Here is a 12,635-nt window from a genome sequence, read left to right as displayed (position 1 = left end):
TCGGAGTTTTTAATTTTTAATTTTTTGTTATTTTAATTTTTACATATACATCACTGTTTTAAAGAGTCATCTCTCCCAACCCAGAAATACCATATCGAAAAAAAACATAACACAATTGCACACGTACATTATATTATCTGCAATATACAGACTCCCAGTGTATAAATGAAATGCCTTTTATCATTAATACGAATAATAACATAAATTGTATCATGTCAAATACTTCTTACATTTAACTTAATCATCGTTATATCTGATGACCGCTCCATTTTCATCTCTGTCTATTTCGTAATTGTCTTTCTTCAGAGTAGTGAAGAGAGTACAAAAAGTCGATAGATTAACGACAATAGCACTTATAACCATAGCAACTCCTGCAAAGTAAAATCCGGATTGATAGTCTCCAACGATGTCCGTCACAAATCCTGTGAAAGAAAATTAAATAATGTATAAATCTATTGAATACATATCATTTGAATAAATATGTTTTATACATGTAATTTAAGAAGTCAAAGTCTCTTGTGGAGAGTTGACTCATTAGCAATCATACCACATCTTCTTTTTTTATATTGAGAGTAGTTTAAAGTAAAAATGCCGATTAATATATTTTATTGTTGATAATCACAATGTGTGTTTACAAAACCTATTTTGTTAGTTCTTCCATTATAATTTTAAACAAATTTTCCCCATTATAAATACCTGCAATAGGTGGACCAACGAGAAATCCAAGACCTTGAAACAACAGAGCTAAACCACATGAGCTCGCCAGGTTCTCTACTCCAAGAAGGTCTACCAACATGACTGGCGTCAAAACGTTGTAGGAACCGGCAAATAATCCAAAAATACACGAATAAATCACAAAGTGCCAATATTCGCTAGAAAATCCACAGCACATGTTAGCAACACCACTTATGAAAATAGCGAACACATATAAGGTCTGTCGGTTCTTCTTAAAAATCTTGACGTCACATAATACACCGAACGTTATACGTCCGACTATATCTGCTATTCCAGTGATGGACAATAAAAAGGCTGCTTCTTTTGATTTAATATTGAATTGCATTGCCAATGCAGGTAACATAATAGATGCAGGTGAGTGACCAAGCGTTGCTAACATGACAGATATACAGAAACAAATAAAACGCCGATTCGACAGTAATGTGTAATCTAAATAGCTTTTTAAAGTTTTGTTTTCATTATTATTTGATTGTCGATACTTTGTATCAATTAAAGAGTTATTTGTTGTGATTTTATTAGAAATTCCATTTGATGTCTTGTGCGGAATCTCGCAGTCAGCAGCCATAGAGAAATCAGTAGATTCATCTATTACAAATACTTTATTTGTGATCCCTGTCAAACTGGATCCTTTGAGTTTGATATTCTGGGGGACAGGACGGAAGAAAGACCCACAAACACAAATGTTAAGCATAACACTGCTCATAATTAGCATTGTTCCTTGAAAACCGTATTTCCTCAAGAGAAATTCTAAAAGTGGTGCAAAGATAAACGTTCCTACTCCTGCCCCAGCCGTGGCAAGACCGTTAGCGAACGATCTTCTTTTATCAAACCATCTCCCTACCATTATAATACTTGGAATGTTTGCCATTGACTTTCCAATACCTAAATGAACACATATGATATATGTTTATTGATTTATGTTCGTGATATCTGAGATCACATCTTTAGTTTGCTAAATAATCAGACCATAATCCAAAATTTAACGATATTCTTAACTTTTTAGTAACACGGTTTATTTCACCGATGTTTCATGAGAATGTATTTTACATGAACAACACGTTAAGTGTCAAGTGTGAGGCGAGAATTGTCTACCATTTAGGAGAATCATACCGCGCCTACTGCATGGTGTTCGTGTTCATCAATCTTTATTTTTCTTTGAAGTGCTTCACATTTGTTGTAGTTGTATTTCTAGTTGTTTTTGTTTGCCGTAATATTTTTCTGAGAGTTCCGAAATTTGATTTTCTGTTTCTTTTTTTGGAACAATGGCACATACGCCTAATTAGTATAAAGAGTTTTCGTTATAAACCAACATATAAGCACCATATGCATATAAACTGAAATTACCTGCTACAAGGCCGTAAGTTATAAACATATATTCTATTCTTGGCATAAATCCTGTTGTTATCCAACCAATGGATGTAATCACGCCACCGACTAAAGCCATTGAGCGACAGGAAAACCTTGTGCTCATCGCACTGGCAACAGGACCTAAAAAGTATTAATTGATTTGTTTACGGAAAATGTTTGTCATATACATGAACTTTGCACTAGGATTATATAATGACATTTGAATTGTAAACAGTACAGTATCAAAACGCATCAATAACGCAAGCTAAGGTTTTGAAGAAGATTTCTATTGAAAGTGTATGTATAGAAATGCACTTGTAGCGACACATGTCATCTTTTAATTACGAATACAACTCGAATGTACGCGAATAAAAATAACATCAACGATACCAATAGTACTGCACTAGAGGCGCATTTCGCCAATAATGTATATTAAATGATGGTCGCCTTATGTGCCTCCGATCACGAAGACTAGATACGTTGGTAGGTAGCGATACTCGAATCCATGGTACATTGTAGGTAGCGATATTCGAAGCCAATATAGTTTAATGGAAGTGCCAAACCGAATACATTACGTTAAAGAGCGTTCAAAAATTGTTAGATGCCAGTCATTTAAAATAATATACATTTAAAGTTGCTATAATTGGATTTTGATAAATTAGAATAATATGTAACAATAAACCTCACTATCTCTATTATTTATACAATAAAGAAACATAACTTACTGAAAAGTAAACCCATTGCGTTAGCCACTGAACCAACCCAAGCTGTTTTACTTGCATTCTGATGGAATAAGTCCAACAATTCAACGTATAATACACCAAACGTAGTCACAGCACCGCCGATCAAAAGGTTCAGTAACACTGCACCTTTTATCAAATAAATATGTATGCACAATCAGTTAAAAAGTATTATTAAGTCGTCACGTTTCCTTCCTACTTAAAATTGCATAATTGATTTTAAACGTATTACTACACTCAACAGTCATCCGTAGATACGAATGTATTCCTTTTTCTTTATCTGTTTTGCCTATTTCTCTCTGTATTCTGTGATTTGGTCGCCCTTTATTCTGCTCTTTTTTACTACATATTATTTAAACTCAATTGAAATTGATATTCAATTTGTTAACACTTAAAAGATCATCTGTATATCATTTAAAAATATTCAACTTTATATAAGTATTCTAACCTACGAGAACAATCCATCCCCATCCGCCGTCCGGAGCTTGTGCGTCTTCCTTTAAATCATGAGCTTCATCCTTCTTTTCACATGGCTTGGTCATACCCTGAAAATTATAGTAATGTGTACGACTAAATCACGAGTTATACAATATACCAGAGGGTAAAAAAAATACTTAACCAAATAAAGACAAGATAAAAAAAAAACTGTTCATTACATCAAACCAAGAGTTGAGTACCATATCCAACAATAACATATGAGGAGACTTTAAGATGTTCCTCTAAAATTATCTTGTAAAGACCTGCAACTTATGTATTAATAGGTGCATACGTGACACTTTCGGTTATAGTCATCCTGTTAAAACGAGTAGGGAACTTAAATATAGATCGTGGGTATGCATATTTTCCAGCATATGTATGAACATCGCACAGTTATGTTGTGTTGTAAAGATTATTTTTAAACGCATATTTTTATATTATATTTAAATTAACAATATGAGGTTTGCTCATTATTGAAGGACTCATGGTAACTTATATTAGCTAACTCCTACGTCAGTTCATCTCCGTTTTTGTTGGATAGTTGTTAATTGACAATTATACCATATCTTCTTATTTGAATTTTACCGGATTACCATGTAGACTCATAAAGCAACTACATATGTAAGCACAGTCGCTCCTAAAATGGTTACTGGGATGAACTTAAAATTTTAAACGATAAACTAAATTTGAAATCGGTCATCAGGTATAGACCCCCTTAAAACGTGAATTTTGTATATATGCAATTGTATGTGTGATTCAACATAACACGGTATTTTACGTAACGGTGTGTTACATTCTTTATGCTTAGCATGCCTTATCATACTAGAAACATCAATTTGTCCAGGGTATACGATTGCGTACTTCTTTTACTTTTTATGTCAAACATTTCTCGAGATGATCCTACCAAATGAGCAAAAATGAAAGTAATAAGCAACATTGTTCACGCAAGCTTAATATAACAGTCATAATGATTGAACTGATTGATAACTTCCAATGGTATTCGGAGAACAACAGTCAAAACAGTTTTCTTTCTTTTTCTAGTATTAATTCTTTTTTTTTTAAGAAATAGTCGTAGGTCCATAACAAATATATCATGAGGTGCATTCTTTTTCGTGAAAACTTGTTTAATGGTAAATGACAGGGCATAGTCGTCTGACTTTGTTATGGGCTTCTGTTGTTTGTGGTTAAATGAATTGGGTAATTAAATACATGTTGTCTTTTCTACCAATGGATGAAAATATTTTGTATAGCTAACTTTAACCATCAACTTGTTTTCTTGAATATGAAAACTTACACGATAAATTCTATAACGAATCCGATACCTTCTATAAATATATGTTTTAGTCATTTTTGTAAGCACAATCTCTGTAAAGTGTTATTTTCAACAAAGTAAATTGTTATATGAATACATGTATGTATGAAGTACAATGTGAATAAGAGAGAGTCTGGGTGTGTAACCAAACTCTACTATGAAACCACTTATCATATTTTGACTGTACAAAAGACAACAAAATATGTTTTTGTCAATTGATAACTAAGTACTATATAGAAAGCCGTTGTATCTATTTATTTCATTTAAAACATATAATTTACCTGTGTGTGAATACATGTATGTGATATGAATTATATTAGAACAAAACGCATATGTTGAAAATAGATAAAACACAATATCCTATCATAATTACATAATGTCAAGTTTCACAAAACCTTGGCACATTTGCACAGGTGTCAATGAATATAGAAATTACTTTAAAAAGTCTTAGCATAAATGTTTAAAAAAAAGTATTCCTCTATATGCAATTCAAAACAGTGTGTCTTTTGTCTTTACAGTACGAATAAGAAAAGAAAAACATTTAACAAGGCTACATTTTCTTCATAAAGTAACTGAACTTAAAATTTGACATAGTAAATGCATTCTCAAATTAAATGAAAAATGATATTCTTTTAAATATTTTTTTCTTATTTTGGAGGTCAATATTCTAATAAATATGTTAAACGGCACTTTAGTTATTTAAATATATCTTGCATGTACTGAATTTTCAGGATTTTCAGAGAAATGTAATGTTCCCAATTTGGAATGCATAACGCTACATATAAAACATTGCATAACCATTTATGTATGACATAACATTTTTAGTTTATGAATCTGTGTTGTCCATTATTGCAACTATTATTCAAATCATACAACTTATGAATTATAAAATATTTCATACACTAATTGATTGCGGAGATTCGCAATAATGAATCCTAAATTCCTATTGTGAATCCTAAAGGTCTCTCCTTATAAAAGTAAATAATGCTTTAATACAAGTATAGTAAATGTAAAATGAAAATCACGCATCTTAGTGTTAACTACAAAACACAAAATTAATTTAACATGAAAGATTTCTACATCTAACTTATATTTCGAAAAACATTCCATTAATACAAATATTTCATGAATGAATCATTTAAAAAACCCTAAGAGTTTTTATACAAATGTTCTTAGTTGTAAGACGGATAATGTGGTAAAACTTCACATTTTGCCGTTGATGTCAACTGTGTTCACGATTGGTGTAAATATCTCCTCGAGCACATTTTCTATATCTCTGTTCTGTATGGACTCTAGGATCTTTCTAAGCCAGGAATCGATACCATTTTGTCCACAGTAGAAAGGAATGTCAAGGTCTTTTCGAATAAAGTTGTACATTTTCATTGTGCCTGCAATAGAAAGTAAAGTATGAACTCACCAAAAAGGAATATCAAATTAAATATAATATTCTATCAATAATTACTTTCCAACAAAGAAGACATACACATGCTATTTCATTGGATCTAGTTTGTCTTTCAAGTATAAGCCACATCATTGGAATGATTTATATATATTGTAGTTTGCATTACGGTGATGCCTGACATAGATGTCATTTTTTTAATATAATCTAGTCGTTGGTTCCCCTTTTTACATTTACATATAACGGTCATTTCGGAATTTTAGCGTTTACTATGCTAATAGGTGGCGGTCGTAGTATGAGCTAGTTTTTATTCGGCATTCGTTGTTTGGTGGGTAGTTATCTAATTGGCTTACATACTCAATCGCCTTATTCATCGGGAAATATTACTCGTTGTTGACAATTTAGTCGTTCCATCCATTTCTTACATTTTAATTGATGAGTTTGCAAATAAACCTCATTTCTTTGCATGTATAATATATTACTTTTATTTATAAGAACGGAAGGGGTCAACGTAAGACTGGTTGATAAATAAAGTTCAAATGATTTTGAATACTTTGACATTTTATAATTTTCCCTATAATATCATGATGAATTGTGTTGAAAAGTATCTTTACTGGTTTTATTTTATTTCAGTCACAGGTCGAAAGACCCACAAACCTCAAGCAACTCATAAATTAAAATATTAAAATTTGAAATACAAAAAAAAAAAAAAAAATAAGACACTTACCTTGACCCATCTGTTTGGAGGCATCCAATTTTCCATTACAAGCAGAACTGTACAAGTCAGACAATCTCTTCGATAGACGATCGTTTGCTGCAAACTGGTCCCTTCCTGATTGGACATCCGCCTCCTTATCAGTCTTCTTTTTAGATGAAAACAACAATTCATACCATTCTATTTTATCTAACGTTGTCGCTAGATCCGGATATTCTTGTGTCATCGCCTCGACTTCTTTTAAAACGATGTTCCGGATATGACGTAGATCGACGGCTTGCGCAGTCAAAAGAAGTAAATTTGCCGTCATCATTTGTAAAATTTCCACTGCCTCTGAGGTGAATCGAGCGGAGACTAAAGCCATTGAGTTGATTGACTGGTTATGTGTTTCGGCACTTAACACATGATTACTCATAGGGTTGACAAAGTGATCGAGTTCAGACATGTAAGAGGCCATTGCTGTATCACAGCCTTTGAATCCGAAATCCACATTGATATCACATCCACTAAGATTCGGTGGCAATCCGAAATTCAGCTTTTCATTTACAACCTCTGAAAATTGAGCAAATTGGAGCTTCCCGCAAATTCCAAGTGCCTGTCGTGTTTGATCCATTGCGATAGACATGGTTTCTCCCTGGAAATTTGCTCCATGCAAAATTTTGTCTGTACGATGATCAATAATGGGATTATCGTTGGCGCTGTTCAGTTCAATTGTTATTCTTCGGCATGATTCGTTTAGTGTCTCAGCAGCTGACCCAAGCCACTGTGCTGAACTTCTCAAACTGTAACGATCTTGCTTCAGAAAGCCATATTTATCTGGTAGGTTCATGTCTAAAGTCGTGATAGCTAGCTTGCTGTTTTCTAGAATTGACAGCATGTTACTTGCTATTTCTTTCTGACCTATATGCGGAAGACAGCTATGTATAAGAGGATGAAAGCTTTCCGTTCTTCCTTCCAAAGCTTCAATTGACAATCCAGTACATACTTGAGTAAGAAGTAGAAGCAGATTTGCGTCATACAGAGTTGGAGCTGAGAATCCGGCAGAGAATGAATCTGCATTAATTATTGCAAGTCCTTCCTTTGGTCCAAGGACAACTGGTGATATCCCTGCCTCTGCGAGAGCCTCTGGACAAGACATTATCTTCCCTCCTTTAGACACTTTCAAATCTTTTCTTCCAATTATTGCTGCTGCAATATAGCTTAGAGGCATCAGATCCCCACTGGCACTTACGGAACCACGAAGTGGAACTTCGGGAGCAATATCGGTATTTATTAGATCTGTCAGATTTGTGACAACCTCAGAACGAACTCCCGAGTATGCCTTTGAAAGACAATTTGCCCTTGTAACCATCGCAGCTCTGACCTTGTCGGTTGGAAACAACCGCCCCATTCCAGCATTAACATGACGAATCAGCGCTTTCTGTACGTCCTGAAATTCCCACGAACGAACATCGGCACTTCCACCAAACCCCGTGTTTATCCCATAAACGACGAGTCCCTTTTCTAACTTCTTTTTTAAGTATGCTGCATTTGCTTCTAGTTCTCCTAATGATTTCTTGCAAATATTTACTTTCAATTTTGGCTCAATACTGACTGCAAGGACTTCTGGTATCGTTAAATTAGTCCCATCGAGTGTAATTGTTTCAGGAATATTTTTCCTTTTTTGTATGAATGCTAAAGTTGTTCTTGCATGGGAATTTTCCATTTCTGTGACGTCGCAAAATAAAAGTACCTGCGTTATGGAAAAATAGTTTTGCGATATTTATTAAAAATAAAACTACTAGTATATTGAAAAAAAGAAAATTCTTTTACAGGAAGTATCAACATACATGTACTTGTAAATTCATCCTGAAATAATACTAGTAGAAGGATTTATTTGTCCTATGTTTATGAATTATAAGGGATCTTCAAACTAAAAATAAAATTATATGTTGTTTGTTTAAAATACATTTGTATCATAGTATAACAAATTGGTATCTTCTCTGCAACCAAGGAGACACTGTGCAGTAAGTTCGGTCTTAATAAAAAAAACATGTGTAGGCGGCCAGGTTGACCATTATTTCTGCGTACTGCCAATATGTCGGCTAACACGTTTTAAATCCGACTTGTCGGTCAAGTTAAAATAAATACATGTTCATATAAATGAAAATGATCTAGTCTTTAATATAAAAGTAATATTTGCCGCTAGATGTTTAGACTATTCATCTGAAATGTAATATTTGCCACTGGACTTTCCTTTTATCAATCTGATTGGGTATTATTGTACATCAACTGTGTACAATGTCACTGAAATCGATATACACAAAAAAATACATTGAATTAATTATTATTCATAAATATTCTTTACATTTTATTGAACTAAACTATCATTCAAACTCAGTATAATTTATAATATAAAAGAATTTACACCCGACTTATTTTCATGCTCAATTCATTCAATTATTATTAAAAAAACAAAAAACAAAACTGGCGTAAACCATAGTTAATAATACACCGCGCTTGTTAAGAGCATTAACCAAAATGATCAAAGATTAGATCGACGCCATACAATTTGGTAAGCGTTCACGAAATTGATTAAGCGCCTTCTGTTTAAAATCCAGTGGCAAATATTTCAGGCATTTTCAGTATGAAAACAAGTTACTGCGTAATAAAAAATCTCTATAATGAAAGTCGAAGTATGTGGGAAATTTGGACTGCTTCTGGAAAATGTTAAATACGGACAGCCGTAAAATTTTGCCTTTTAAAAGGCCAACTCCAAAATTCGAACGGGAAGTATGATGGACATTTGAACTGCGATTTGAATTTAGACTATAGCAATTACCTTTGCCTTAAAAAAAACAACTTCGAAGACACCAGAGAGTTTTTTCATTCACTAACTGATCTACGGAATGTGGAGAAAATGTATGTATTTATTAGAATCTAGAATAGCAAAAACCTCAAAATTGACCCCAGAATTTGTCTTTTAAAAACAATTTGCCCTCGTAATAATTATATTCCTAACCTTATCGGATATAAAGAGTTGTCTAACTCCATCCCTATTTAGATAAACTAGCTTGTTTTAAACGTTCAAAAATGAGCTTATGATTATATAATGTGCACACCGCGTAGTAATCTGCACTAGACATTCAAGTTTTATGTAAAAAATTAGATCGTAGGTATAGCCGGAATGCTTAATATTTAAACATACAAACAAAAACCATATTGTATTTGAGTTACTGCTATTAAGGAAATCATAAAAATCTCTTCGCGAAATTCTAGCGGTAAATATGGTTATCTTTTAAGAATCCTTAAAATAACTATTCCAAATGCATGTATTACTCAATATTTCATTTGTTTTTCGCTTTTTTTAATCTGCACCTATTTGAAACCTCCATCAGTATGCGTTTATAACGTAAGTAAAAGAAGCATTATTATTCGTTATGGAACTTATAATCAACAATGTAGGAAAAAATAAGTGAATATAGACATTCAAACAGTTTTAAAAAAAAACATAGTATACAGTAGTAAATATTTTTACATTTATAAAAGCATATTTCATAGCGTATTTATACCTAACGCTTCCGTTTTTTCGGAGTTCGGAAAATCAGAGGGTACATTTCAAACATTACCAGATGACATCAGCAAAATGCTTACATGTGATTTGAATCGTAATGGGTATAACGAATACAGTTTCTGCTCCGTAGAGTATACATAAACATTTAAGGCCTGACTTGGCTATTAGAGTAATCACGGACACGTCTTTTTTTAAACAATATTAAAATGTAATATTTTCAATAGTGTATGTTACATATAGATATAGGAAGATGTGGTATCACTATGAGTGCCAATGAGACAACTCTCCATCGGTGTAACAATTTAGAAAAGTAAACCATGAATTGATCAGAAACTAAAATTATCTCAAAGACTGTCTTCAATCAAACAAAGAAAGAATAAAAATAATGAAAACAGAAATATTTGTGTTTCCATATTATTATATAGATAGATCAATGTGTGGGTGAAAATCCACCCAAACACTACTAAATATACCACAAAGACGCTAGGGGTCATTATATTCTATGAAATTTCATTACAAATGTCAATAATTCGCATAAAATAAGGTGATATAATTGTCAATGAGACAATTAATATTCACAAGAGTTCAAATGAAGAAGTAAGGGGGGGGGGGGGGGTAAAAGTTATTTTAAAGTTTCTAAAAATACCAATTCAACATGGAAAACAGAAGATTTGTCATTATCAAACATTTTGTTCGTGAACAAAAAGGGCATACATTTCAAGAAATGTGTGTTAACTTACCCGATGATGTAAATACTCAATACTTGATAATCATACCCTGACGGAATTTAAATTTAAATTGCAACACTTTTTTTAAAGCTTAAAGATGGAAAGTTTATGAACAGCTAAGACGCATAGTATCAATATATCCTATCATACAATACCTTTTTAGTAATTAAGATTATTGTTACTCTCTGAGTCCTGGACAAGATATACTTGGCTACGTCCTTCCACTCTTGTCAAGCTCCTTTATATATAGCTGCGATTTTAGTTATGCAACATTTCACTCTTTTGAAATAAATTTTAAACATTGTTTATGAGCGATTACGTGTATCTGAACTTGTACCAGGATCTTTTGTACGGAGATCAAAAGCCTCACCCTTTGGGATATACATCAAATTATTGTTTATAGATCTAGAAATACTACAGGATTTCCCCTTCATTCCTGAACGTTCGACAATTCTTGTAAAAGGTAAGTTATTCTCGGAATCGTTCAATAAGTACTAACAAAAATACATTTAGAATATAGTTTATTATGCGATTCGGTTAACAATGTTGATTCATGCGATCATTAATACCGCAATCGTCACGTACACGTACATTGCGAATAAGGCCGTGTTCACACCAAATTCCATGTACAGTAAACTTGTTTACAATTAGTTTAATGAACTGGACATTGGTTTCACATTAAATTTGTTCACATCTATACACCTTGTTTAATTACCTGTACATAAGATTTGTTCACATTTGTAAACTCTATGTCATTTAAATGTTCATTTCGTAGAATCGAATGAAACATTTTCGGACAACTTTTCTAGCAGTAAGGGAACGACCATTTGACTCTAAATAGGGGGAATGGAAATATTCCGAACCCCAATTGGATAAAGAAAACAATTCTGGTTCTACAGATGATAAAAAATATTCTGAATCAAGAGTTTCCCCATACATTAAAGTGTTAAATGTTGAAGAAGAAAAAATTGATTACCAGCATCGAAAAAAAACAACGGAATAAAACGTTTGCGGGGCAAAATTCTGACTCAAATAAATAAACAAAATACCCCCCCCCCCCCCCCTTTTTTGAAGTTAAGTGGTTGCTTCTTTATGAAAGCCATTTTGATGATTTGCAGTAGTTTAAAGATACTAAAGATGTCTCGATTAAGCATTAGAAAACGTAGACTGCAACAGCGTGCTTACAGACGAAAAGGGATTGATATATTAGGGATCACTATATTTCTGTCTTTTCTGTTTGTTCAAATGGTATTTCTTCTCCAAGAAGTATTTGGCAAAGGGAGTGGGTAATGTTTTTTTTTTCTTTTTAAGTGTAATTTCACGGATCCGAGATACTAGACAAACAATACATTTACCTCACACTTTTTAAGTAATTTTATGAGTGAATCGTTGTTTGAGTAAAGACCAGTGGCAAATATTTCTGTGTAAGTTAAGTCAATTCGGAAAGACTTTAATTTTCAAATGAATTATGTGTTCAGCAATGATGCTGCTTTGGGTCTTGATAAGGGCTTAATAAAGCTACGTTAAGTTTTATTTCTAAACAAAACAAATAAATATATCAAGTTGAGACAAATGTTTCTGTAAAGAACTTCATAAATAATTGCTATAAATATCAATTTTATTAAAAAA

General features: G+C 32.7%; 1 protein-coding gene and 1 long non-coding RNA gene across 2 annotated transcripts; both read right to left on the bottom strand.

The window, feature by feature from the left end:
- On the bottom strand, window positions 1–3,360 carry LOC143044356 (monocarboxylate transporter 12-like). The gene is made up of 5 exons (XM_076216317.1): window positions 3,271–3,360; window positions 2,808–2,951; window positions 2,080–2,223; window positions 697–1,617; window positions 1–422 (listed from the first exon to the last, which is right to left on the bottom strand). Exons 2-5 carry the CDS (start codon window positions 2,821–2,823, stop codon window positions 238–240), a joined length of 1,266 nt encoding a protein of 421 aa, XP_076072432.1. The 5' UTR covers window positions 2,824–2,951; window positions 3,271–3,360; the 3' UTR covers window positions 1–237.
- Window positions 3,361–4,845: 1,485 nt separating this feature from the next.
- Window positions 4,846–11,246, bottom strand: LOC143044354 (uncharacterized). Its single transcript, XR_012968654.1, has 3 exons — window positions 11,162–11,246; window positions 6,738–8,457; window positions 4,846–5,999 (listed from the first exon to the last, which is right to left on the bottom strand). It is a non-coding gene; the product is annotated as an uncharacterized LOC143044354 (long non-coding RNA).
- Between the last annotated feature and the right edge of the window lie 1,389 nt (window positions 11,247–12,635).

This window comes from Mytilus galloprovincialis, chromosome 9, assembly GCF_965363235.1.
Source record: "Mytilus galloprovincialis chromosome 9, xbMytGall1.hap1.1, whole genome shotgun sequence".
Taxonomy (NCBI): domain Eukaryota; kingdom Metazoa; phylum Mollusca; class Bivalvia; order Mytilida; family Mytilidae; genus Mytilus; species Mytilus galloprovincialis.
The sequence above is the reverse complement of the archived record's forward strand: the minus strand, read 5'-3'. Positions and strand labels throughout refer to the sequence as shown.